Source organism: Apteryx rowi, unplaced genomic scaffold (genome assembly GCF_003343035.1).
Source record: "Apteryx rowi isolate R43461 unplaced genomic scaffold, aptRow1 scaffold_92, whole genome shotgun sequence".
Classification (NCBI taxonomy): domain Eukaryota; kingdom Metazoa; phylum Chordata; class Aves; order Apterygiformes; family Apterygidae; genus Apteryx; species Apteryx rowi.
In genome coordinates, this window is record NW_020451227.1 from 528,539 (window position 1) to 555,898 (window position 27,360).

The following is a 27,360-nucleotide window of genomic DNA, read 5'->3' on the forward strand; positions in this document are numbered from 1 at the left end:
AATAGACTGATAGGAATATGCATAAATGAACAGCTGCAGTTAGGGGAAAAAACCCACCGTTATCTCATTGAGGCTTATTTCTCTACAGATGCTGAAGTGGGAGGTACATATTCCAACTCTCAGTTTTCTAAATGAGCTAGTAGTCTAACTTGGAATTGAATTATTCCCAGAAGAAACAGATATTTGGAATATATTAAAGCTCAGAAGAAACTCCATAGCACTGAGACATTGCATTCACTTGGAGGACCCAGGCAGGTATCATAACCATAAAACTAAACATGAAAATACACTGAACCTGGCTCCAGTGAAATTAAATACTCATTTTCTTTTTTTCATTTTTCAAAAGAGAATTAACCATGTTTTCTTTCAGACAAAGCTAACAGAATAGTCACTTGTGGTATATCTCTAGGATAGCCAATATGAAAGGGAAGAGGAATAATGGCAATAAGTATTTTATATGTTAATAGATGGGTCAGTTTGGGTGGGAAGAATGTCTTGGTGGGGAAGAGGAAAGACAAGTAAGGAACTGACACCCATCACTTTACTACAAGAACTTTTCTCAGCAGTATGTCCATGACTCCTACTGAAGTAAGTGGATTTTTTGTGTTCACCTAAAGGCAGAACTTGACCACAAAATTTAAGGGCTACACATGAGAAACTGCCTGGTACCATCAGCTTCTATAAGTTTTGATTAAAAGGGTTTTTTTACATTTTTACATACTTTTTACATTAAGAACTCAGTCTTTAAAATCCCTGCAGACTCAACCCTTTTTCATTTTTCTTCTTAACAACATAGCCTCATTGTTGCCAATAAATTGTGTCAGTTCAAATTAATGACGTAACTTTACAATAGTTTACGTACTTTCGGAAAAGATTGTAGAGCAGAAAATTGACTTTTTCCAGCAGCTGAGGTCTTTGCACTGGGATAGGATCCCCATCATAAGTCAGTCTGGTCAACAGTTCATCCAGTTTTTCCAGCTGCCTTCTAACTTGAAAAAGACTCTCTGCCAACAGTGTAAAACTACAGCAGGACAAAAGATTAGTTTGCATTCTTTCATGTAAACTACATAATGGATACTAAACTTCTTGCTTAGAGAAATCAGAATCGGTACTAATTGGTGCTTTTTAGCTTTATACAAACTAAAGTCCATTCATCATCTTTTGACATGAACATATAAATATATTAGGCAAATTCTCCTGCTTTATTTTCAAAGATAAATACTTTCTCAAAAGGCTTCATTGACAGCAATGCAACATTGTCTGTGATGAGATTTAGAAGAACTACATATGTGGTCATGATTTGCATGCAGGGCACTTGTGCCAATTTTATTTCTCTCCTATAGCTTAGTAGTTTTGCAAAATGTGCTCTTTAAAAGGAGAATGTTTATATAAAAAGAACAAGTTATCAAGTCCAAGGAAGAATATTTTTCAGAAATGTAAAAACTATGACAATGAAAATCAAATCCAAATGCACTTGATAACAGTTTAATAGGATGTGTATATATAAAATCATAATTTTAAGCTATTTTTAAACATCTTCAATAAAATAAAAATACTTCACTGAAAAAAATACAAAGGGAAAAAGCAAAAAGTTAACTTTTTATATACATATAAAAAAAATTAAAGTTCGTGGTTGTTTTCCTTTCTTTTTCTTCTTAGGAGAGAAATGAACATGACAGTTACATTCTCTGGCTGCATTATCTTTTTAAACATAATGCTATTTGGTTTTAGTTGTAATCAGCTTCTTTAGAGTCTTGTTCTATTACCACCACACAGAGTGCTTTTGCCATTTAATTCCTGCTTAGTTTTAAGTCTGGAGGAGTGATGTACCTACTGAGTCAAAGCATGAAGTGTCTACCCAGCTCCTACCTAGACAAAACTCCCACTATCCTTAGTGACAAACTCAGTCAGCACAGTTCTTACTCAGGCAAAACTCCCTACAAGATGTGTATCGTGTACCTGGAACAGTCATCAAACCAAAAAAACAAACAACCAACTGCAATGGCTCAGTCTCAGCAGTTCATTGTGATATTATTCATTCCAATAGCAAAGGTTGTCTATCAAAACCAACTGTATTTTAGTTATTTATTTGCTTAGCTGCTAATGAATTTGCTGCCGTTGCAAGGTAGCAAGCCAACTGATCTAAAGGGATCATGATTTCATGCTTACTGTCAAGCAACAGACTTCCTGTGGTTTTCAGTGGAAACATAAGCTAAATGTAAATTTACCAGTTCTGGAGCTGGTCAAGCCCACCATGGAGAGGACCTCCAATGCAGGCAATCTGCTGGCGTCTTTTCCAGTCTAGCAACTCTTCAGTCAGCATGTTGTTCATCAAGACATCAATTTCATGAATTACACGTCCTATTTTACTGAGTACTTCCTGTAAAATAGGAAAGTTGTCACAAACTGACCACAGGGAACACCCACAAAATTCAGCAGTTATCATAGAGCGCTGATTACATTTTAAAATTATTTTGAAAGTAACCCCATTTAGCCTCTACCATGTTAGCTTCTTTTTAACTCAGAGGTGATTGTATTCATCACCTGTTGTACTTAAAATTAACCCTGAATATTGATGAAATCTTCTTCAGTAAAACTTCTTTTTAGGGGTGGGAGGTGCACAGAGATTGTTGTCTTCATTGCAGGCACACCACCTCCAGGATGTTGACATTTACAAGCACTGTCAAGGTCAACAAAGTCCTCCTTTTATTTTGTCTGGTAGCCAATGTACAGTTTTGGATATTTTTTGTTAGCTTGCTTGCTTTTAACAGCAAGAACCACATGGAGTCAAACAAATTACCTAAATCCATTGATTTCTGTACAAGCAAGGAACTGCTCAAAGGAATACTGATCATATTCATGTCATATTCTCTGTGCCGCTGAACAGAGCAAGGTACTGTTTTGGGGGGGTTTTTTTTGCAATTATTAATTACATTTACTTTGAATACTTTTTCTTTACTTTAAAAGGTATAGATTTCCAATTAAGTTATCCATCCAGCACAGTACATAAGCCATGTGTAGCGATGCCCTCACCTTCCTTCTAGTGCGTACAGAATGATGTCCCTGATTGGGCTGTTCCTTAATTGCCAATTTCCTAACTGCTAGTTAAAAAAACACCCCCACAAAACCTTTTGTGTATTTCAAACTCATACTCTATTTGTCTGCTCTTTTGAGAAGAGGATTTAAAAAGGCACACATACACATTAGATTATTCAGTGTGGGAATAAGAGGAGAAAGCAAACGAACCACAAATGACAAAACATGTCACTAACCTTTCTCTTGTAGTCTAAAGTATTGAGCATAGCCTGCAACGTCAACATTTCCTGTTTAATGAGGGCGCTGTTTTTGTCACTCTGCTCTGCAGGGGGATGAAAAAAAAATCACCTAGTAAATTCAGTGTTAATGTGTGCGTGGGTGTGTGTCTGTGTGTTTATAGTAGGGGGAGGGGGAAAAACCATAACCAGACTGCAGTGTGAAGTGGTGAAAAAATTAACTGTAGACATCAGTAAATTATGTAATAGTGTATTTCATTCGAATAGACTAACTTTAATACAAATTTAAAATATGGATTTATGACCTCACTCTTTATATGTGTATGTGCATACAGGACAGGAAAAGGTAGAAAAGATACATAAAAATCTATAAATTTCTTATTCATGTGCATACTCATGCATTATATAAGTCTGGCTTAGATCAATGATTGATCTGCTGTGCAGTACTGAAGTGCGCTCACGGTGTCAGCAGTTAGACTAAAGCTCTTCGGACTCAATGTGAATTACATGTCTGGTTGAGGGAATGAAGGTCAGGCATTTGAAATGGAGATGAAGCGTTCATTACTATGGGGATTTCAGCAGCTGTGAGTACTCATCACTTGGTATTGCCCCTCTCTGCAACTTTTTTCCTTCTTTGGATCATGCATTAGTTCCAAGCTTGCCCCATTTTTTTTCACATGCAGACTGTTCCCCCACTCCCTCCCATTTTGCTCTTCTTACATCTTTCATGCTACCTTCAAAAAAGAACTTGGTGCCAACTGTGTCTGCTGAGCTCTGGATCGGTGTCTTCCCATTGCATCAGAGTATATGTTTCAAAAGAGACAAGTAACTGATTGTCAACTCAGCCACAGCAATTGCTCACACACACATTTGAAGGCACTTCAAGCTGGCTGGGCTAGTGTATAGCATTTGTTGACACAGTCAGATTTTCAGCTCTGAAAGTCATTCAAGCAAACATGTTTTATTTCACAAGTGGGGCAGGTTTCAATCATCCGCATGGTCAACAATGATGGCTGAGCTGATGACCAGCAACTCAAGCTATGGTGATTTGATCTCTTCTGATTGCTTGGCCATGTCCCGCCTTAAATGTATAAGACTGGCATGTTTAAGAACTTGGACATTTCAAGCCCCAAATATCTCTCCATGTTCAAAAGGGAGGTAATGTGAAGATATGTGTGCAGACACAGGTGGACCTCAGTTTCCTTTCTGAAAGAGATCATGCAAGGACTGCTGCAGTGTGCAGATCTCAGAACCATCACAGGCTGGTAAAACATGCATTCAGAATATTTACCAGCTCGTTATCACCACTGTAGTCAAAAAAGAACAGAAAGCCGTTAGAGGCTAAAAATTAGTTTCGCGCAACTCCATTATGGGAGTAAGAGACTCTTCCACATCCCACCAAGGAAGGGCCATGTCAAACATGAAATTGAAGAATATGTTCTTTAAATTAAGAAAATTACTTATTTCTATGTTGTTATGCAGCTTATTTATAGAAAATAACTGTACTTGATCGATGAGATCATATTTACCTTCCTAACCCAAAAGAGTCATTATGTCACAGACTACAATTTCATATAAATTTCCTAAGAATCTGTTTTTGAGCTTACACATATTAGCTGGGTAATACATGAAAAACAACTGAGGCTGGAATCTAGCCCCAAAATCAGCCTTTTCCTAGATAATCTAAAAATTATTACAAAAAATCTTACCTAAGCTTTGTATTGTTTTATACCTGAAGTCAAATTCCTCTTGCAAGTCTTCCAAGTATTTGACATCTTGGTCTGTCATCTTTCCCAGGGAAAATAAAAAGAAAGAAGTTATTTGGGTAATTATAGTGACATGAAAAGAAATTTGTTTTATAATGGATAAATGCATAATGTAGTATTTTCCTTTCCTACCATCTGAAAGTTCCTAAGCAGTTCTAGAAACTCTTATTTACTATCATCTAATCTTTAGAAAAAAAGATGATAGAATTATGAATGTTGTATTACACATAACTAGACAGATTTATTTCACTTGTTCAGAAAGTCAACTGTTATTCTCTCTCCCACAGTGAAATTTTAGTTGATACAACCGACCCCCTCCTTATTTATTAGTTCAGTGATTAAGTGCAAGGTAGAAATTATTGCATTTAGCCTGAGTTAAATTTAAATTATTATGCCAATAATGTAACACTCTGCTTGCAACTTTAAAGCAGGGCAAAGATTTTCCCACTTTCTGTTAACATCTTAAATAATACCATGGCTGACATGGTGGATTAATGTTCTCTGAAAAGTGAAAATCAAGAATTATATGCAGCCATTCTTAAAGATATACAAAAGATTTTTTTAAAAGCCTAAGTCAAGCAGTAATTTTGGAAAAGTAATTCCTCTAACTCTGTAAACAGCAGCACCTATCCATGGAGACAGTGTCACAAAGTAGCATCTCTTTCTTGAGAGCTTCAGATTTTCATTTATTCTTCTGAACATTTGTTTGCTATACATTAAAATTTGAAGATCTGAGAGCTTTCTTGAGATCAGTATTTTATCTCAAAAGCTCCCTATTCCACTTGTAGAAGACAATCTTAAAATAGGATTACATTCCCTGAAACGTCTGATCCTTCACAATTTAAGCTAATGGATAACTTTGCATTGACTTCAATGGGAAATGGAATGGGGTCTAAAAAAACCAGAAGGGTGGAGCCAGAGACAGCAACATAGTTCAGAGGCTTTATTTTTAGATAAATCCTTAAGAACTTGGGTAAAGAAACAAAACTCTTTTACTGCTTTGGCTTTTTGCAAGGTTTTGTTTTCATGCTTACTACAAAAAGTCTAGAAGGTATTTTCTAGCAATTATATAATTTACAAAGATACTTAAAAAAGATGTATCAAACGAAGGAAAATAAAGTAGAAAATCTTCTGGCTTACTTCTGGAGCCTGTTTCTGTGTCCTTAATAGGAAGCCTTGATTCTGCCAACATCCTTTTTAGGATGTCCTTAACAATCCTTTTTAGTTCCCTGAGATATGCAAACTAAGTGCTTGGGAAAAGTATAAAAACTCATTTGCTAAAGTAGGACACACAGAGTTAATGATTTGTTTTCCTTTTCATTTTGGAAACTAAACTTTGGAATTACATGTGTAAGGTATGAAACTGCATATACAAGGAACTGGCTGATTTCTGTGTTCAACTTAACTACCTACTAAAAACCCTTCTATCTAGAAATTATTCTCATTTTCACTGGTTCTTCAGGGATGGCTGCACTTCCCCATAGAGAGGACCATGAACAGGTTTTATATGAAAATTTGCTGAAAGGAGTTAATGCTTGCTAGACACACGGCTGAAAGAGCAACGTGGTAGGCTATTGGGCTTCAGCTTTGGCTGCTTTTGCTCTGCAACTCTTATACTCTATATCGATAGAGATCTAGTACCACATTCTTCTAAAGCTAGCTTTATCCTTTTAGGGGTTTCATTTCTCTGCCCTACTTCCCCATTCAAGGAGACACTTATGAGAGAAAGCTCCTGGGACCTCTTTCCAGTATACCAACACTATTGTTCTTGAATGGCATATACAAATAATTCAAATACAACTTCCACACTGAGACTGCCACATTGCTGAAAGTGGGGCAGTAATGGCAAAAAGGCTGTAGGTAATTTGAATCCTTACCCTGGCTTGAAATGAACTCGCATATATTCTGTGATTGAAATTTCCAAGTCTCTATGGGATATAGTTATGTGGTTGGCTCAGTCCAGTTTTACCCTACAATGCTACGGACAATTCCTGGAGAATTGTAACCATCAACTCCCAATGTTCTTCTTCCTTCAGGTCTCCAAAACATGTAATTATGTCATGTAGCCTTCAACCTTACAAAAATCTTGGTATGTGACTCAGAGGTCAGGAATGTTGCCTACTTCTGACCCAAATAAATGGGATGAAGTTGCAGAAATACATTTACTGAACCTCACATCTTTTTAGAGACAGTAGATCTGTTCTTACTGCACGCAGTGCTCTGACTGCAACTCGCATAAGAATGAGCGTGATAGCTTTAAATTATCTAGATTTTGCACTGAATCCAGAGAAGCTGTGAAAATCTGCCTGAGATTCCAGGTATGTCCTGAGTAGTKGGCCTGTGCTGAGATTCTTTAGAATAATGAAATGGCTGGAGTGGCACATTAGTGCAAGTATTTGTGCTATCTGGCTTAAAGATAGTTAAAGGATGTCTGTATGAAAATCATGGCTGTGTAAACAAAAAACAGGACAACAAAATACCTGAGCACTGTTTTTAATGGCTGACACTTTGTGTTCTACATTTCTTTGTCTTTCTGAAACCACAGAATTCTGCAAAGACTTTTCCAGTGGCCCCTGGAACACATTGAACAAATAATAAGTGGATGAGTTACGGTGCTTAAAATCAGCAATGCTATTTCCTCTATACTTAAAATATTTCAAACACGTAACTGTACTGCAAGTTATAGCATAGAGATGGAATTTAGAACCAGATCTTCAGCTGGCTGGAGATCAGATAGCTAAATCTCTGTAGCTCCACAGACTTGAAAAACATGCTTCTTTAACTTTGAAATCAAGAAGGTGAAAGGATATGGATATGTGCAAATGTTAAACATCTAGTAAATTACAGAAACTGAAACATAAAATATGAGATTTCTAAAAAAGATCTGTATCATAATACTCATGTAAGAATATGTATTACAGCCACAGGAGATTAATAGAATACTATTGTTTATGCAGCTGACTCAAAAAAAAATCTATCTGGATTTTACCCATATAACAATTTCCCCCAAATAGGTTTTATATGTACTTTTAAAGTTTCTTTCTTCAAACAACATAAAAACTATCAATGCCTTTGTAACATATAGAATGGAATGTCTTTTGCATTGCATAATTAATATGAATAATTAGTGCATTGCATAATTTAAAACATACACATCTGCTTTGAAAGAATAATTTCTCTAAAGCCTTTCCACAGACTAAAGTCTCTGAAGATAAACTGTGACATAGAAGTCACTTATATCAGTGTTTGCAGTAGTAGAGCCATTAATGAAGTACACACATGAGTTTGGCCTTCTAGCCCTAGTGCACACAAATCACTTTAGCGGGATTCATAATGACAGGAGAGGATTCAGTCCTAAAAGCATGTGAGCAGATTAAACAGGAAGCAGATTAATGAAATGAAATTCATTACCTGTACAGGCATGCTAGCTGCAGCTAATATTCTTCTTTCTTCTCTTAAACAGTTTGAGATGATCACTGCTATATGCATGGGATTACCATGATATTTCCCCTGCAAGTACAAGTAAATACCACTGTCAAGAATTAAGAACAAAGGGCGTCCCTCTGGAAATCACAAACAACATGATTTCACTGTCTACAAGTTACAGCTTTGTGTGGGTGAAAAAGATTCCCCTAATGTTCTCGACCTTTGCTCGTGCTGGTTCAGCTTTGCAGCGCAGCATCAGTTAGTGCCATTGTTTTAAAATTTTCTTAACAGTGTTCTATGGAGATTATAGAGATATAACTTCGAGATGAACATCACTTGAAGATCAAATTGTTCCATTGCTAACACAGCTGTTCTGAAAGGGTTTTCCTGTCAGCCTATTCTATGTGCGATTTTATCATGTTTTCCATTTTCAATAGGATGTTACTGTTAGCATGTAGCACTTCTGCTAAAAAACTGTGAGCCTATTGATATATAGCAATGATGCAGTCAGAAAAGCCTCCTCAGCATAAAGCACAAGAATTAAATTTTGTCTATGAAGTAATTTTTCTCCTTCAACAAATAATGTGCCTAAGATGAAGGAAGAAGCAAGTCTCATCTGAAGCCAGAGAACCTAAATTTTCTTTTTTTTCACACCACTACGAATAAGGAGCAGAACTGTTGATGAATGACAGAGAAATGGGCACAGGTTGAACAAATTTTAGTTTGGGCAGTCTTTATCAAACTGGAAAGCTTGAGTACTCTGATGCAGCATCTTTCACGCTGATGTTACTTGTTTGGTGTTTCTCAATATCTTTCATGCCTTTAATTTAGTATTCATGCATCATTCATTCAGACACTGGTGTTCATATATCCTCCTATTTTTCAGCCATTCATTAGAATTAATCCAGTTCACTTCTTTTCCTGTACAGTTTTCTCTTTTGAATTTATTCTTTTTCCCTATCTTTCTGATTAGTTTTTATTCTCATTTTATTTTATTACTATTTAGAACTTTACTTATTTTTACTTATTCTGAATCTGGCATGATTAAGTTTATACATACTTAGACCAATGCTGTATTTTCCTTTGATATCTTACACCTGTTGCTCTATTAGAAACCAAGGGTGCGAACACACAGAAATGTGAACACACTCCATTTACGTTCATCTCTTACTATGACAGCATACCTGTATTCCTAGTAATTTTTACTAGATAGATTAAAAAAAAAATTCCCAGTGTGCTTTTGCATGAAATCTAAGTAATTTTAAATATTTGTTCAGTATATGTTTTGATTTCAATTATAAGGTAGAAGAATATTATATTAAAAAGGATAATTTTAATCACATAGACTAGGTTCTTGCTGCTCAGTGTTAGACAGCATGCTGTTGGTAATATTCTGTTTCCACAAAGAGACTAAGGTGAAAGACATAGGACTCCTTGCAGCTAGGTCAGTGATGTAGGAGAAGCTCCTTTCTGGAGAAGCTTTGTCATGGCATTGTTAGCAATGAAACTAAGCTTTCTGACTTCTTTAGGGCTTCTGAAGTTTTCTCAGAAGGATGAATAAGGTATGTGCCCCACACTGCAGTCGGTGCACATCCAAACTAGTTCCAGTGCTGTGCCTTCTTAGATCTCTTTAAAAGCTGTTTAGGATGATGCTTTACTCCAGCAATCATCTGTATCAATTTCACTAAGGAATGAGAGTTAAAGGCTAAACTGTGATTAGGAGTATCTCTGAACAAAGCAGAGGTGACTAATACCACTCCAGGAAACACTGTATCTCAGATGAAATTCTACCTTCTCAAACAGAATTCCCTCCCTGCCAACTCTGTGCAGAGCAGAAGTGGGACTCAACATTATGGCACGCTGCTGATTTCTCCTTCAAATGACAACTGCATTTTCCCCCTACTCAGCTGTGTTGGCCGGCATGGTGGCTAGCGAACAGCAAAGCTCTGCCATTACTCAGTTCTCCCTGCCAGGGTCTGATGCTTTTGGTTATAAGATTAGTAACTATGTTCTTGCTGCATACGTCCTTCAGCACCACTGAACTTCAGGGCCAGGATATATCAGTAGTCTCCTTTACGGAGCATATCATCTTCCTGCAAAAGATTAATAGTGGAGCGGAGCTTCATGAGGAAAGCAGCTTCAGCAGGAACAGCTGGAGCAAATTAATTGCTGAAAAGGGTGGTCATGCCCTCCCCTGGCCTGCTCCTAGCTGTGCAGTGCCAGCCCGTCTCATGCTGGTCTGGTGCCTATCTGACTCTTTAACAAGCCAATTCAGACTGCTAACTGAGATGAAAATTACTCACTTTTTTTCTAAATAGGTTTTCTGCCCCTCACTGGACTAAAATTGCTCAGCAAAGGATGAGTTGGTGGTTAAGAACTAGCACAAGTCGGGAGTGTTTGTCCGGGAAAGGGCAGAACAGGCCTGCCTTGTTTCAGCTACGCTAGGTTAGACTGTTAACCCATCTCATCGGTTTGCACTGTGATTAGAGGAAAACTGGTCTTCTTTTCAAAATCCTTGGGATAAAAGCTGTGGTGAAAAATCTGATTGGTATAAATTCACTGATGTGCATATTAATTTAGGTGTTAATATCTGTTGCTTTCTAATTGTTGCTGTTATTTTTTTTGCTGGTAGAACAGAGTTATCACCCTCCATGTACAGCTTTTGTCTGGAGATGCCTTGTACATGAGGGCCATACCATGTGATGGTACCTTCACAGGCTATCTGAAATTACAAAGTTTGAGAAGTGTTTAATCTGGGCTTACCCCTGCCCAACAGAATTTGACCAGTATGTAACAGAGTGGAAGCTCCTAGAAAGTGCTTTAAATACAAAGATGCAATCCTGCAACCTGGTAGGTCCTTGTGTTTACAAGGAACTTCTGGATGCACCAGTCTGAAGGCAGGGACTGCAATTTGGGATTACAAACAGCAGTGACAAAACTGTTGCTTTTATCACTTTGGGCTATGCCTCTGAGGTTCTTTTAGGATTCAGTCTTGAGCCTAAGGAGGGAAAGAGAAAAAATCAAGGCAGGTTGGAGGAACCAGTATTGAAATTGCAATGAAACCCAAAAAAACAAACCCCATCACCTTACAGAGCCCCTAAGGATTGATAGCTGCCTTTCATCATTGTCCTGTGACAGAAAGAGTTCAAACAAAAGCTGTTGAAAAACATCAACAAGAATTGAAAATCCTCTCTTAGGGCTGGAAAACATATTTACATAGAAAAGGCATTTCAAAAAACCTTGTGACCATGGGATGACTTAAAATCCCCCACCACAAATGCCAGGTATTAGGGACTTTCCTAACATTTCTAGATACCATTCATATGCAAAACTTTAAAAAAACTTTCTCTCTCTGTTTCATTAAAGGAAAAATGTCTGACCCAAGAGATGAAGTACAAAAAAATTTTTTTTTCTTCTCAACTCATAAAGCCGTAGTAATAAGCTGTATCTGTAGTGACTCCCCGAGCTGTGCCTGTCTGGTGCTCGTCTGATGCCATCTGATCCAGTTTGCTGTTCCAGCAGAAAGTGAGCAGGAGGCAGTGAATCATCACCTGCCTTTGTGCAACACCAGAGCTCAGGACTGTTGCCCCTCTAAAAGGAAAGCCGGAACAACGCTTTGCAAATGCTGTCACCCTGCAATACAACTGTTTGTGACCAAAGGACAGGAATGAGCATTGCCTTTCTGATATACAAACTGCAAACACGTTTTGAGCTCTGGACAGCTGGCACCAAGCTGAGCTGTGTGCCCTAACCAGAATGGAGATTCTCTTCCCAGTCTTTAGCTCTCTGTCCCAGAACTCCTATACTTGTACAATATATACTGTATCAATAGCCTCTTTTGCACTAATACTAGCTAAGGGTTGTAACTCATTAAACGTTGTCTTAAAAGTAACAGTAATAAAACTCATGTGTTTAACTCACTGTGAAAATAATAGTAAAACCAGAATTTTTTCTCCCCTCATTTGATGCTTCTCAAAGATAATTACACTTCAAAATGTTCCAGTCAGTATTCCCTTGTTATCAATTTACTGCAAACTCTTGCTGGTCTGTACTTCAATTTTGTCCTTGGTTCAGGGCAGAACTTGCTTAAGCTGAACTTGGCTTCTAAATGACAAACAGAAGATGATTTGCCAATATTGAAAAAGTTGTAGAAGGTGGAAAATAAGAAAATTTAACCAAAAAAAGCTTGAGATACGAGAATCCTAGCCTAAAGTGTGACATAAGCCTTGACAGCCAGCAAAGGAGGGAGAACATGGATTCCACAGTTATGCAAGTTTGTATTAAGCTGTAATACATATATATTTACAGAGAAAAGTTACAGTCATCTTTTCCTAAATACCAACAAAGAAGAGAAATTGGGAATTCTTTCATCATGCTTTTCATCTGAAGTTTCAAATGGAAATGTTATTCTTATCTGCTAATTTTACTGTAGTTCTGTTGTTCTTAGAAATCTTCTTTCTCCTTTCTTCCAYTTCCTAATCAGTGAGGTCTTTCATATCATGATTTACAACAAAATGATATTATTTGGACTTGCTTCTTCTCAATAACTATCAGCATCATGATGATAAATTTAAACGGGGGAAAAAAAAATTCATTCTGAAGAGGTAAGGACTTCCCTGACCGCCGATGACATTTACTAGGGAGACAAGCCTGCTGCCACACCCCAGAACGCATTGGCCCTACTTCGGAGGCCTCTGTTGTAATCCTGTTTTACCAGATAATGACGAAAACCAAAAGGGCATTAATGCAAAAAACAACTCATACATTATAGTGTGCAGGGTTTAGATGCTGTTAGTCAAATTTTAAAAGAGCTTGAACTATTCAGGATAGTTTTAGAAAAATGAAACAGTGCCTGGGGAAATTCAAGACTGATGTGTAAGTCATAAGATAATGGAGAAATTTTAAAATACATATTACAAACCTTTAGAAGATATGGATTTTTTTAAAAAGATACCTACCAACTGGCAGTTTTAGTATCTGATATTTACTGCTTTCCCTGAGAAGACCTAAGAAATCTAGACCAGAGAGATTCTCCCTCCCTCCCTCTCTCTCTTTCTCCCTCTTTTTTTTTGTTTTTAATGCTCAAAAATTTAACAGATTTTCCTGTGGGCATCTCCATCACAAAGTGGCTCACTCCCAGTCACAGTAATATTGGCCAGCTTTCTTTTCATGTGTCAAAGGCCTCTCTATACCAAGCACATCCATAGATGAATGCTTCTGTATGCACTGCTTGAGCACCTTGATTCTATCTTCAGTGATTAAAGTAGGGGATTAGGTATTAAGACTGTTGTTTTCTGCTTCTAACGTACAAGGATATGCTGTACAACCTTTAGAAAGTCAGAGTTTTACCTGATTATCTCCTCTGGTTTTCAAGGTGACCTGAAAAGGACCTCTTTGAGTAGGTTTTAGTACTTTAAAATTTGGTTGTTTTTCCCTGCTTTTCTTTCTTCTTTTTTTCATTTTATTTTAAGGTATCAAAAATACTAGCTCTGGTTTTCCTTGGTTCTACTAGAAAAACCCTACTTTACGGTTTTAAAGTGTATAAAACAAGATCTTAATTGGAGGCATGAAACTGTTAACTAATATGATTGTTGATGTATTTGTTGAAATTAAAAGAATATTTAAAATAAGCTGATGGAAGGGAGGTAGGACACAGAGAGATAGGAAACAGGGTTACAAAGTCAAGTGAAAATACATTTCCTTCCTCATTGCTCACTTGTGATATCCTTATTTTACTAAGTCTGGTTCTGAACATTTTTCTAGATAAGCAGATATGTGATGTTTCATGTAATACAAAACAAGGAGAAAAAAATCTCTTTCGTTTAATTTTTTTAAGAAAAAAACTTTTTATGTTTGTGTAACAAAAAAACGTGTGCATGGGAAGGCATAACCACACACACTTATTTCTCTTTTTCACTTCACCTTCAAATGTGACAAACAGCATTTTGCCTTGATTTATTTTCTACCTCTATTTATGTATCCAGACAGAAAATATAATGAAGACAATACTGGAACACCTTTCTCTCAGATGCATCACAAGGACTGATTATTTCTTTGTAAAGTGCTTGCGAGTTTTTAAAAGTTTGTATTTAAACAGGCAGTATTCTTACTAAAAGTCTTATTCTAATAAAAGCATAGCTCTATTTTATCTAGGTCTTTAAGAGGAAGTACCTGTGACACTATCTATTTACAGTGTTCTTCTTAGACTTTTATTTTTAGATTTCCCCTCCCCCCTCTCAAAATACATAAGAGAACTTTAAAGGCAACCTTATTCTTTTAGACAACTTGTATGATATTGAGAAGTCCTAAAACACAGGTATGCAATGCTGCATTTCTGCTTTTCTCACAAAGTATAATGCATAATTTTCAAAAACATCATAAAATTCTTTAGGGCGTACACAACCACATGCCGATAAGCAAAACTGTAAGAGCACAGTGAATAAAGCTGTGAAGATAGAGATCTTATTTTCCATCCCCCAGTTTGCCCCCAAACTCCACCAAGTACCTCCCAACAGACTCTAACAAGAGTCAAGGAATGGTTTATAGGAACAGTAGTTTTCTAAGCATGTAGGGTGAGATGTATCTACAGAAAATATATGGCTGTAGATCTCATCATCTGACAGTAGAACTGTGCTGCCACAAAGGATGAATAATGTAGTGATGCTTCTTATTTAAATGAGATTTATTTCAAAATAAATAAAAATGCTATGTCCCTTACCAAAGAGGGCAAAGAAAAAAGCATAGGTGAAAGAGGACTGATCTTCTTTCTCCACCTTACGGACACAAAGTCCAGAGCATTATTAACTAATCTCTCTGGCAGATATTTGTTCACAGCTGGGCCCTCTTAATACTCAAGAATGAGCAAAGACCACAAGAGGTTGTTTGCTTGGGTCTTTTTTACTTCTGTTTGCAAGCTAATTCACATCTGTTCTACAAAAACAAACAAAAACGTATATAAATTGTTAGGGTTGAATTCTTTAAATAATAATTGGGAACTCAATTTTAATTCTAATAAGTAACCTTCTTTCGGTCTTGTATTAGAATCTTTTTTTTAATCCTTATTAGCTAATGTTCAGTAGTTAATCTGAAATCACTAATAGCAGATCGGTTAGCTACTTTAGAATACGGTCCACTGTCACCAGTTTCCCCTTTGTATGCCAAAATTTTTAGTAAACAGTCTCAGTGGTTGATCTAGAAAACTTATTGGGGGCAAGATGGTAATATGAAAATTCAGTTTGAATTGTATTAGACAGCAGATCAGATTGGTTAGAAACACATTTCCTACGGTAATTTGTTGCTTTGTTGATGCGGCAGGTTACATGAACACTAAATATATACGTAAATAACGTTTTTAAATGGTTCTTCTGTTGTGTATTAAAACTGTTTCTCTATTTTGTTCCATTCTCACCCTGTTGTTTAACAGGAAACTGCAACTTAAACTTCAATGGCTGTGTTTCCATTCTTTGCAACTGTTTCTCAGTACAGTGCTTATTAGAAATATTTGTTAAGTACCACCTGGAGTATCCTCTTTCAGATCTAACAATATTTTGTCAATTTTCCTTGACGCACTGAAATAAATAATGTTAGGAAATATCCCTCATGCTTTTCATTTCTGGTACAGTGAGTTGCATCAACAGTCCTGAAACAAAATAAAAACCTTTATATGTTCATTTCAGTTCTATCTAGAGAAGCATAAAGATGTTCAGTTCTCATTACTGATGGAAACAGGCTGTGTAGTGTAACTGAGAAACTGAATCAGAACCAGGAACACACTGCTGTGCTACCTTGCTGAGTAACATCATGTAAAGCAAGATGCTATTTGTTTGTACTGCTTAGAAACAGGGGCGTATGGAAAGAAGTGCCATAATGTTAATATGTATCAATTAAGATGGCAGAAGATACTTTAAGATGCTATTCCAGATCATTCTGTAACCATAGTAGGGCTGTGCAGGAGGACGAGGTATAATCAAAGTACTAATTCCCAACTCCACAATACAAACATAGTCCTTCCAAAAGTCCATTTTGATATCATTGGTGGATGTGTATCAGCAAATCCTGTGATCCTCTTTTGTAAGAGCTTCCCCAGATGTGCATGGTGTGTATACAGATGTGCTTTTCAGGCAGAATGCCCGTCGCCTGCCCTCTTCTCATCTGAGGCTCTCACAGGGGTGCAGAGTGGGTAAATTTCACCAATACCTGAGAACCTGCCATTAGTATTAACTGAATATCACGAATAGGCAGCAGTTACAGCAAAAAAATCCCCCAAAGTACACAGTGTACTAGTTAACTCAGGCTTCAATGGTACATGAGCAGAGTAGCTCTTCTTCCTGTTCCCGAGATCTGTCATTTCACTTTCATGAAGAAATATCCACAAGATCAATTTTCCCCTGAATATTGTAAACAATGATGTGACACATCATGTTGTTAATAATGAGAGGGGATTGCTTGAGAGTAGAGTATATATATAAGCTTCAGTTGTGAGTAGGATGATTTGGGGAATTTCTGCTTTTTCCTCATGTAATTGTCACATATCCAGTGTAATACACAGCACAGCCAGACTGTGGTTCTTGAGCGACAGGCAGCTCAAATATATAGCTCAAATTTGGCTCAGACAGCAGGGCTGCATCGCATGGGACTACATCTGAGCTGGCAGGTACCTGCCAAGTGCTCCCAATTTCCAGCTCTGGAGGGAAAAAGCAAGGACATGGGGACTTCTGAGACGAAAATCACTGGATTACTCTGAGACCTACATATAATCACATCCCAGCACCACCCCAAAAGCAGTGGGAGCAGTGGGATGCTGGGGAAACAGTGCCCCTCTCTGACTCCCGGTCTACTCGGAGCCTGCTGGTCCCTTGGCTCTCACAGGTGCACTGCAGCTGTCCCGCTGCTCTTAACTAAACAAAGATTTTGGCATGCGTGTCAGGAACATTGACAGTTTATTTCTTACATGAGTCTCTGTGTATTTCATCAGTCTTTTCTTGTGCAGCAAATCTACTCACATATTGCAGGGAAGCTTACATCAGGGACAGGCATACTGTCACTTAAAAAAAATCCTTTTAAAAACTAAGACGTAACTGTTCATGGGCTAAGGTCTTGTAGACCGTTGCATCCAAAATTTGGTTCCTAGAAGTGATAGGTAGCTCTTCTAGGCTTCATGCCTGCCTTTTACGTTTTGTTGTCATAGCAACAGCACAAACCCTGTACTTGTGAATAATCTGCTTTTCTTTTCTCTATCCAGTTTTTAAGCAGGAGAATGAACCATAGGCACAGCTTCCTCCCTCCTTCCCGCACTGCCTCCAAAGGCTTCCTCTCCTGCAGGCCTGCTTGGCACCGCAGTGTGTGTGGGCGGGAGCTCTGCGGGAAGAGGGAAGGCGAATCTAACCTTACTAAGCAAAGGTGCCATAATAGCTTCCACTGAAGAGTGCAGCAACAAAAGGCCACTCTGCAGAAAATGACTGCTAGAAAAACAAATTTAATTCCCTGGCTAGAGAAATAAGAAAAATATAAGAAGTAAATATGAAGGATTTCAGCTTAAAACTCTGATCCAGATTTTAATATAATGTGTACCTTTATGCCAGATGAATGTCAGGAAGTGGTGTTTCAACAAAAGCAAGAAATGGATAGAGAAGCACATTATTGAGAGCTATATGTGTGACACAGAAACTAGCAGCAACCACAGCTGCTTAGCTAAGTTGCTTAGAGCTTTTCCAAGTACTTATAACTTAGTCAAATTTCACATTTACTGGTCAATGTCTGCTTTTCGCCTCAACATAATTTTGGAAATGTCAGTAGTCCAAGCAAAAGTGTCATGTTCCATAGGTATTTCTCTAATGTTAAAGGAACAGGGATGGTCCCTGTGGCCTAAAAGAAGAGTGCGAGTCAGAGCTGTCTTTTGGCTAACAGTTCTGCTCTTTGCACTTTACAACTCTTAAGACCAATCAAAGTTTTGTATTGCAAGTACGAGGCAGGCAAGCTGTCACTTCTTCCACTACTTCCATCATTATTTCCATGGAGTAGCTAAGGCATTTACATAAAGATATTTCAGGTGAAGCTCAGAATAGAACATATTCTCTGTTTGATAAGAAACCTGAGGCTCAATGATACCTTTCAGACTGAGTGTGCTTGGCTGTGGTACTATGAACTAGTAAACAAAATTCTCTCTAAATTCAGTAACAGTGCCAGGAATCTTGATGCCAACAATTTGTCTGCTGTCTAGAAAATAGCTGCACAGGCCATTTGTAAAGTGTGTATTACTTCTCCTGTTAAAGCAGTTCATCATTAATGATCTAATTGTATTATTAATTAAACATTAGTCCCACCTTTTATCTTTTGTCAAGAACTACAGACTGTTTTTGTATGGCTTTTGAGTGTTCTGTACTTGTAACTATTATTGTTATTACCATAGCATTTAGGACCCTCTACCATAGTGCAAGGTACTATTCTGCATACTTAGAGATAAATGCTGGTTTCCAGCATTACCTTTCTTGACAAGTATTACTTAATATTGTAACATGATTTGGCTCACAATAATAAACAAACATCACATTCAGACCATGCATTGAGGTTGAAGAGCTTTGTGTGTGTGTTCATGTGTGTGCTCTACATGTCTGTATGTCTACGTGTGTGGTGTAGAGGGGAAGGAAGAGGAGTGAACTGTGAAATTTCAAAGAAGTGTTGCGCTAGAGAGCAAAGCAGAGATAAGGTGGGCTAATGGTAACTAACCTTCAGAGAAAATCAAACCAACGCTGTTCACAGAGTCACCAGAAGTGAAAAGATGTTTACAAACGTTGCTTCCTCTCCTGTTTAAGAGCCCAATCTTTTCCCCATCAAAGTCGGTGAAAAATCTCTTTAATTTTGCAGCTTACCCTTCCAATCTCCCTTTCTCTAGGTGGTATGTTGGGACAAAAAGGGCTAGGGAAGTATACTGTATACTTCAGTCATCTCTTCTGGTCTTGTTTCACAAAGCTGTCAGAAACTAGCTCAAATTACAGGAGTTTTGCATGTGCAAGTGTGTCCAGCTTTGGGCAATGGAGCTAGATGTCCAATGCCAAGCTTATTAGATATTCAGCAATAAAATACAATGAGTGATGCATTCAAAAATCAGGGCCCTAATACTCAAATGTAAATCTGAAAAGAAATGCCACAACTTCTCTAATTATATAATTTGCACACTCAATTTTAAGGACATTACAGCAGCAACAGTGAGTACTGTGTGCCATGTACAGCTCATATTGCATTACTAATAACTGACAGATAATAATAAGGATAAGGATGTCAGTTCAACACAACTACTATAACATTTCCCCCGATAGAGTTACCTAACCAATAAAGGAATCAATTTTAACTGCTGAAGCTCAGAAGACTGCATGCACAGATCTAAAGAATGTGCAGCCTCTACTTTGGTTGAAGATGCAATTATCATCTGTGTTTTAAAAATTACAAGTTGGAACATAAAATTTTAAATGTAATATTTTAAACAAAAATCCAAAATGTGCGTTACAGATTTCTCTTAAAAAGACATACTTCAAGCTATTTGCTCTATCCAAAAAGAAAACAAAACAAAAAAAACAAAAAAACCCACAGCACTGCAAGAGTCTGGTCCTGCTCCAACCTGTAGAAGTTATTTTAGAAATCAGAATGGACTGTGGGTTATAGTATTAAGGGTCATATAAGAAATCAGGAAAAGCTCTAATAGTGAAAGTGCTATTTGGTATCTGCTGGTTCGCATGTGTATTCTGAAACTGTACAAGTAGCTTTTAATCTAAAAATAGGTTATTTGCTGTCTTGATAGAATGGAGAAAGGTCAGCATTATTAGTAATGTGTTATATTTTTTTCTTAACTGGAAATATTTTACCACAAAGCTCAAGACTGAGGCTCTTTTTAATAAGCAGTATAAAGTATTTCTTTTCAGAAAGCCAGCAATCAAGTGAAATGATGGGTTAGGCAAATCCTTATGAAACTTCTACTGCTACTTTACCTAAAGAAGGAAAAGATCAACTCTGGTGCCAGCTCTACCACGGCTGTAACTAGTATATGGTAACTGTAGTCTAGCTGCACAGTTGTAAAGGAGACTCCTCTGCATTTTGGCTTGTTCTAGAAACTTAACTCAAACCCTTGCCAACTGAGAAAACACTTAATCAGAAATCATTTAAAACTCCCCTTCTCTCCCCTTCCTGGAATACGCCTCATTTGTTTTGTGCTCTTCAGAAGCACAACATAATATAATCTCCAAACATGCCAGACTTAAGGGACATGATTTTTATTCTGGCCATTTACATAATATATTGCCAATGTGAAAAGTCATGTGTGGCCCAAGGCCTGATTATTGTCTCAGTTGCCATGTTTCACAGACTACACATTTGGCTATACAGAGTTGCTACTCTAAATTTTGGTGAAATTTTTAAAATAAAATACAGATGGGAGGAGGAGAAGGAACACTGAGAGATTCAAATTACGTAGAGCCTGTATGTAAATATATACCAATCCCTCTGCATATGCACATTGTGACGATAATCATAAATGCACCAGCTCCTAAGCCAGTGGTACAGCAATGCAACTGCTCACTTCAGTGTCCTGAAACACTCTTTCTACATGCATGCTATTGCAAAGAGAATAACTGTACTAAGGTGACACAGCTCTTTCTCAACCCTAGTATGGTAATGCGTACTAAGACCGTGACAGAAATAATAGGATTAATCTTTCTGCTCAACTTGTAGTTAACTCCAAAAGCAGTTGACCACATTTGTTGTTTGAGTAGTATTGAAATTATGGATAATGCTGCTACACAGACAAGAAAAGAAATGAAAAGCAACCTTAGTTTCAAGTTACATGAGACGGCTTGCATAATACCGGAAGAAAGTGGTAGTGATGGAAATATTATCACATATTAAAGAGGTCACCATTAAGGACACAGAATAGAAAGATACACAGCTATAAAGAGAACAAAATAATTGACAATGTCATGTTAAGATTTTCCAGACCAAAACATATATATAAAATAAAAGTAATGTTTTGCAAGCAATATAACTGTCATTGAAGTACCTATGGAAAACACCATCAAAGAAGAGAAAACCCCCCAAACTTTCATTAAACTCAGATGTGTATCTGTTTTATGTAGAAGACATAGATGGCAGGAAGTAAATGACTGATGAAGTAGAACTCTGAAAATTCTTGCTTTAAATAAACAGTTATTAGAGAAACTTTCAGACAAACAAAATAAATATCACTTTGCAAAAGCCTAATGGAAAATCCTTTAAGTCACTCATAAAAAATAATTCCAGCTAAGCATAAAATAGCAAACATGCTATTGATTTCCAGTGGTTCCTTTTTCAGGCTGCTGTTCTATTAAGGCTTAAATATGCATTTTCATTTCTGCAATAATCACAATTAATCATAGTTAAATACCTGTAAGTGTCTGAAAAAACAGTAATTACATTTGTAATAAATATTAGCATCCATAAATACCAAATAATCTTATTTTTAATAACTGAGTGAGACCCAGACACACATTGAGCTAACAGGTCACAGCACTGTTATATCTGAGCAATATCCATTAAAAATGTGAAATATTGTTCCACAAATGTAACTGGCAGTGGAATTACTATCGGAATTATCTTGTTTAAGGTTTGGCCTTCCCATAGCGACTCAGAATCTATAGTGATGAGGATAGCTCTGAATTTTCAGAGGACTGAATTGCATTCAAAAGTGGTTGGACATTATGTTTAGGAACCCGTAAGTGTATACAATTTGTTATCTGAAGTAACAACCTACCTGAAGAAGCTTCCTGATTCTTTTCAGGTTGTGAATCAAGAGAAGATTCTTTTCTTGTGAAACTCGATCTAGCTGTTCATCCACTTGTATTAGCAAATTCTGTAAAAGGATTGTTGCCATTGCTTCATTGTTGGATGCAGCCTCCCTATAGAAGAATAAATGAATGTGAAACATGTACGTTAATAAACAAAAATGTCATAGTGTCAAACTATTTGCACAAAAAGTTCTAATCCATTCAGAAATTAAGGTATTAAACAGAGGCTTTAAAAATATAGTTACTTCTTGCATATACTTAGAGCTAGGTAAAGAACTGATTTTGTGATCCTTTGAATTATATTCCCCTAGATATGCAGCTTTATAGAGAAAATGAGGATGTTGTGAGCATAGGCCATGGAGTCACTCAGTGGGAAGACAACTGGGGTCTAGTCTCTGTTTCATTGAACATTTGAATATCTTTAGTCAGCTTTCCAGAGGAATTTAGGCTTATGCATACAGTCTGTCTCCCTCTTTGTCACACAAATACAATTTCTGGACCTGCTGCCCAACTGCAGACAAAGTTGACAGTGTGCTTGAAGTCTGAGAGATACAATGTTCTTACAAATTTCCTAGGAAACTGGCAGGTTGGTAGAGCAGAGGGATCCAAATTACTGCCTCCACTGAGGAAAAGGCAGTAATAACTTGCTCCAGGAGGCAACAGCCAGATGGCCAATCAGCACATATGTGTCTTCACACCAGGCACCAGATGAGCCTTTGCCCAGCCAAACTATTCGGGGATACAGGAAGACACTGAGAATACCGGTGAAGGGTAAGTAGGGGACAAAGGACACAAAGACATAGAAAAAACAGCTTGACTGTTTCTGCTGTGTAGGAAACAGCTTGTTACATGAAGGGCAATACCATTAGTGAGCAGAATAGAGGAAGACACCCTTTGGACTGCGTGGCGTCCTTGTCCTAAGGACACACTCTCTCTTTGCCCCCAAAATGGCAGATGCCTGTTTGAGACATCCCTTCTAAATCTAGCAGAGGAGATTTTAATAATCCAATAGTCCTATAAACACTTGGCTATAAATTGTTAGAAAAGATTATATTCCTTAGCAGGTTTTTGCAATAGCATTCTAACAATCTTGTGGATTTACCTTGAAAATTTGAGATGTCTCTTTCCGGTACTACTAATACAGACTTTTTTGGCATTTAGTTCTGAATTTTCTTAAGATAAATATCCAATGAATTCAATCCAAATTTGTTCATAAATTCACCTTCTAGACAATAGTTCCTGCAAATAGCTGGCTTGCTCCCCAAAATTATGCATCCAGTTTAAACTGCAGTTTTGGACAAGTGGAATAATTTTACGCTGCAAATATAAGCAAATAACATTTCCATTGAAAACTGACACATTACTTTTTCCATGAAATAACTGTAATTACACTAATTTGCTAAACCAATCTTAATGGATTTTGTTTAGGAATAAGTTCAAATGAAATCTCACCTCCAGACAAGCCTTAAGTTTAAAGTTGCAAGGGACAGAAAAAAGAGCTCTAAGAAAATCCGTCAATAGAATTTTTATTCATTGATTATATGCATAATTATATTAACCTTTAAATTTGTTGCTTTTCTTTAAAGTCATTATTTCAACACATGCACAAAAAATGCCCAATTGCATTCAGCTTTTTTCTTCAAAAGCACTGCCTTGTCTTTCATGTAGTATGCAGTAGTTGATTTATTAGGAATAGAAACCAGAAAGAAATGTCCTTATTTTGTTCTGTGTTTTAATATAAGCATGTCTATGACATATAAAATATGTACAATGGAAATTTTTATTAAATAAATTAGAGTAAGAACTTTGGAGCTTTATGAGTGCTTTACTGACATTCTGAATCCCTCTTTAATCCTTTATTTAAATGAAGGTTAAAACTAGTTCAACAACAGACTTAACCCATAAATAGCGGAATACTGTTCTTGGAATACAGATGCCTGAGCAGTTCACAACTGAGCACCCTAAAAATCTGCCAAATAAGGAAAAAATGGTTCATGACTCAAATCTTAAAAGAGGGAATAAATTTCATCCTACCAATCTTGGCTTTCTATCCATTGTGCTAGTAGATGCCGGATTTCCATGGGGAAGTTATCATCATAGAACTGGTCTACCTGCTCCAAAAACTTTATTTCCAGTTGTTGAACTTGACTCCATTGCGACATACTGCAAAAGAAATGGTTAAACATGTTTACTGTTGAAAGTTGGATATCTGATATTGAATTAATAATCCAGTGTATAAACCTCTTATTTTCATGATAGCTCTTTTTATAACACACTTCAATATTCCTGTTTATTCTCTTTTCTCTTTCCCAATTTCCATTTTCATTTCCAATTTCCAAATTCATTTCCATTTCCAAATTTTATTTCTCTTTTCAGCCCTTACTTGGGTTGAAATTGAAGTTAGCCAGTTAAAGAGAGAGAAAAGAGAGCAAGGCCATTAAAAGAAATTCTAGATTTTACACCTAACTGGACACCTCTGCCATTTTTCCTCCTTAATGCAAATGTTTTGGGGTACTGTATGATGCTTATGAAGTAGGCAGATGAGTAATCATTCATTTACACAGCATCTCTTTGAAGAGAAGTAGTTTAGAATTGTACATCTCAAACGCAAGTCAAATAATTCTTATGAAATAGGAGTAGAAAGCAAAGAATTTGCTCTTATTGGTGAATTCATGCCACTCAAATTTCTCCTAATGCCACTGAATGTTGTATGTTTTTGTGCTGTTCCTAGACCCCCACATCTTCTCTATTTGGAGAGTACTGCTTGTTTTGCAAGGTAAATTATTGATCTGGTGCATTTTTTCTATTTTAAATTAGTATGGAATTCTGGGATTTGATGTTAAAAAAAGAAAAACCCATGGAAGGGGGAAGCCATCTGAAAAATAAAAGAAAAACAGGAGTAGGATCACCCAAAAATAGGCTCTGAAATTCTTAACTGGAATAACTATCCTAATTAATTTTTGACTGTTTAGTGAGATACTGGAGTTAGAAGCTCAGTTGTTCCATATTTTAGGTGGGGTGAATTGTCTTTGAATATCTGTTTCTCTCCATAGCCTAAAGAGGCTGTTTTGGGTGAGCAGGCTCTCAAAGTAGGCTCCAGCCTAAGTGACTTTATCTCCACTTGGGAAAACACTACTTTTCTGGTATCTGCACTCTAGGTTTGCACCGCATCACCATTAATTCCACTTGTTAAAACACAATTTTCATTGCAATTTTTTAGTGCAGGAAAGATTAGCCAAAAGCAGCATCAGAAGAACTCAAATGTGTGTGTACAGTAGAAAAGTAGTAACTGATTTGTTGCTTTAGCCCATTTAGTGGATGAGTGGAACAGAGGGATGCCGTGGGGCCTGCCCTGGCACCCCAGGCCCTGAGTGTGCCCTGCCTGCACCCTGATCCTGTGCCAGAGGGAGAGGGGCTGCACCTCACTCCCCCTTCCCAGAGGAAAGCTGGGTATGCTGGAGGAGCGGAAACTGTGATGCACTTTAAGACGGAGCACAAAAGGGCTGGGCAGAGGACTCAGGGTTGCATCACCTGCAGAATGCCCAAGCCTCGATGGGCAGCCAAAACTGCCTGGCTGTAACTCATCCAGTTTACTTTTGTTTAAATTATGTTATTATGCTGTGGAAATCCTTAGTACACTGCTGCACATTGCTATTTTGTATGCCTCAAAATAACAAAAGGAAAATGATACAAAACCCATTATAAACAAGGTCATCATCTCTTTTATTATGATACTATGTTTGTTCATGTTAACAAACTGCATAAAATCCAGAGTCATGGATTAAAGGTTGCAATAGGTCAACATTACATCTGTTTGAATGGTTTTGATGGAAAATTTTCCTGCAAAAAAGATGAGATTTCATCAAAGTTGACATTTTTATAAAAAGTTGACCTTTTTATAAACAACTTTTCTATTTCCAATTCTGAATCATAGTTTCAGAATGTCAACATTTGGAAGTACAGAATAAATCACATTTTTAATACTGTGTTCTTTCATTTTGCTTTTTCTTGAGTCAGAATAAAAAAGTTAAAAGATGAAGCATCTCAGGGTGTAATGGAGTCCTGAGTACTTATTGGGCCAAAGCAGAAGTGACCAGTGTTAGTGTCTCCTTCGTTACAAAAGCTGGATGGGATGACTGTGTGCGTGTTATGAAAGAAACTAGATAAAGTCAGCGGGAATGTGCCCAACGGCATTTCCCTCCTTCCTATTACTTCTATTAAGTAGAGGGGAAAATATTGCTGATCGTTTACTTTGTTTCTTTAAGCTGTTTAGAAAAAATAATATATAGGTACATTTTACTCTTTTTTGCTTCACTGATAATTACATACCATCATAGACTTTATTTCTTGAGAAATAGAATCATGGTGCATTAGTAACTTTTTCATTAAAAAAATAAGATTCATAAGTATATTCATTTTCAGTGGGAGTTCTGTTTGCAATTTTTGGAAAATCCTAGTGTTTATTACATCCTGACAAAACTTGGTAAGAAACCTTAATCTTTGTATCTAAAAAGAGCAAGATCTTGTTCAGGCTGCAGCCTGTGGAGGCCTCTGAGTAACGCATGGGGATGCGAACATGCATGAGCACTCGCAAGAGAAGGAAACGATCTGCAGATGGGATTTTTGTAACATATTCAATACAGCACATCCTGGCATACATTTTCCTTTTCCTAGGAGCCGACACCGAAGGTTAAAAAGTACATGTAGTTTATCTCGCGTCTGGCAGAAATTTATGACGTTAAAAAAAAAAGGGGTATTAGCTTTCAGTGAAGGCAGTGCTGACAGCGCAGCTGTCACGCTTCACTTTTTGGTTACACCCGTGAGCTCGTAGCCGGGGTCTCGGTGTCGGAGGCCCGGCGGGGGCCGCCACGCCGCCGCCGGCTGCCCTCGGCCCGGCGCTCCCCCGCCACCGATCCCCGGGGAGCGAGAGCGAGGCCGAGGCCGAGGCCGAGGCCGAGGCCGGGTCCCCCCTGCTCCGCTCCGGCCCGCTCCCGCCGCGCCGCCCCGACTTGCCTGTGCGCGCGGGTCCGGGGCGAGCCCCTGCAGGCAGGCGGGCAGGCAGGCGGGCAGGCGGGCGGGCGGGCGGCG

At 37.6% G+C, this 27,360-nt stretch overlaps 1 protein-coding gene across 2 annotated transcripts in view; it reads right to left on the reverse strand.

Moving 5' to 3' along the window:
• The window catches only part of STAT4 (signal transducer and activator of transcription 4), a 45,456-nt gene extending 18,111 nt beyond the window's left edge, over positions 1–27,345 (reverse strand). Inside the window, exons 1-9 of one of the 2 annotated variants that reach the window (XM_026091736.1) lie at positions 27,286–27,345; positions 24,307–24,435; positions 22,239–22,383; positions 8,450–8,548; positions 7,519–7,611; positions 4,982–5,060; positions 3,273–3,358; positions 2,229–2,380; positions 863–1,021 (exon numbers count right to left, since the gene is read on the reverse strand). In XM_026091736.1, coding sequence (XP_025947521.1) covers positions 863–1,021; positions 2,229–2,380; positions 3,273–3,358; positions 4,982–5,060; positions 7,519–7,611; positions 8,450–8,548; positions 22,239–22,383; positions 24,307–24,434 — 941 coding nt within the window. In that variant the 5' untranslated portion in view covers position 24,435; positions 27,286–27,345. Of the gene's footprint in view, positions 1–862; positions 1,022–2,228; positions 2,381–3,272; positions 3,359–4,981; positions 5,061–7,518; positions 7,612–8,449; positions 8,549–22,238; positions 22,384–23,374; positions 23,590–24,306; positions 24,436–27,285 lie in introns of those variants that run through there. The other variant, XM_026091737.1, reaches the window with a different exon arrangement.
• Between the last annotated feature and the right edge of the window lie 15 nt (positions 27,346–27,360).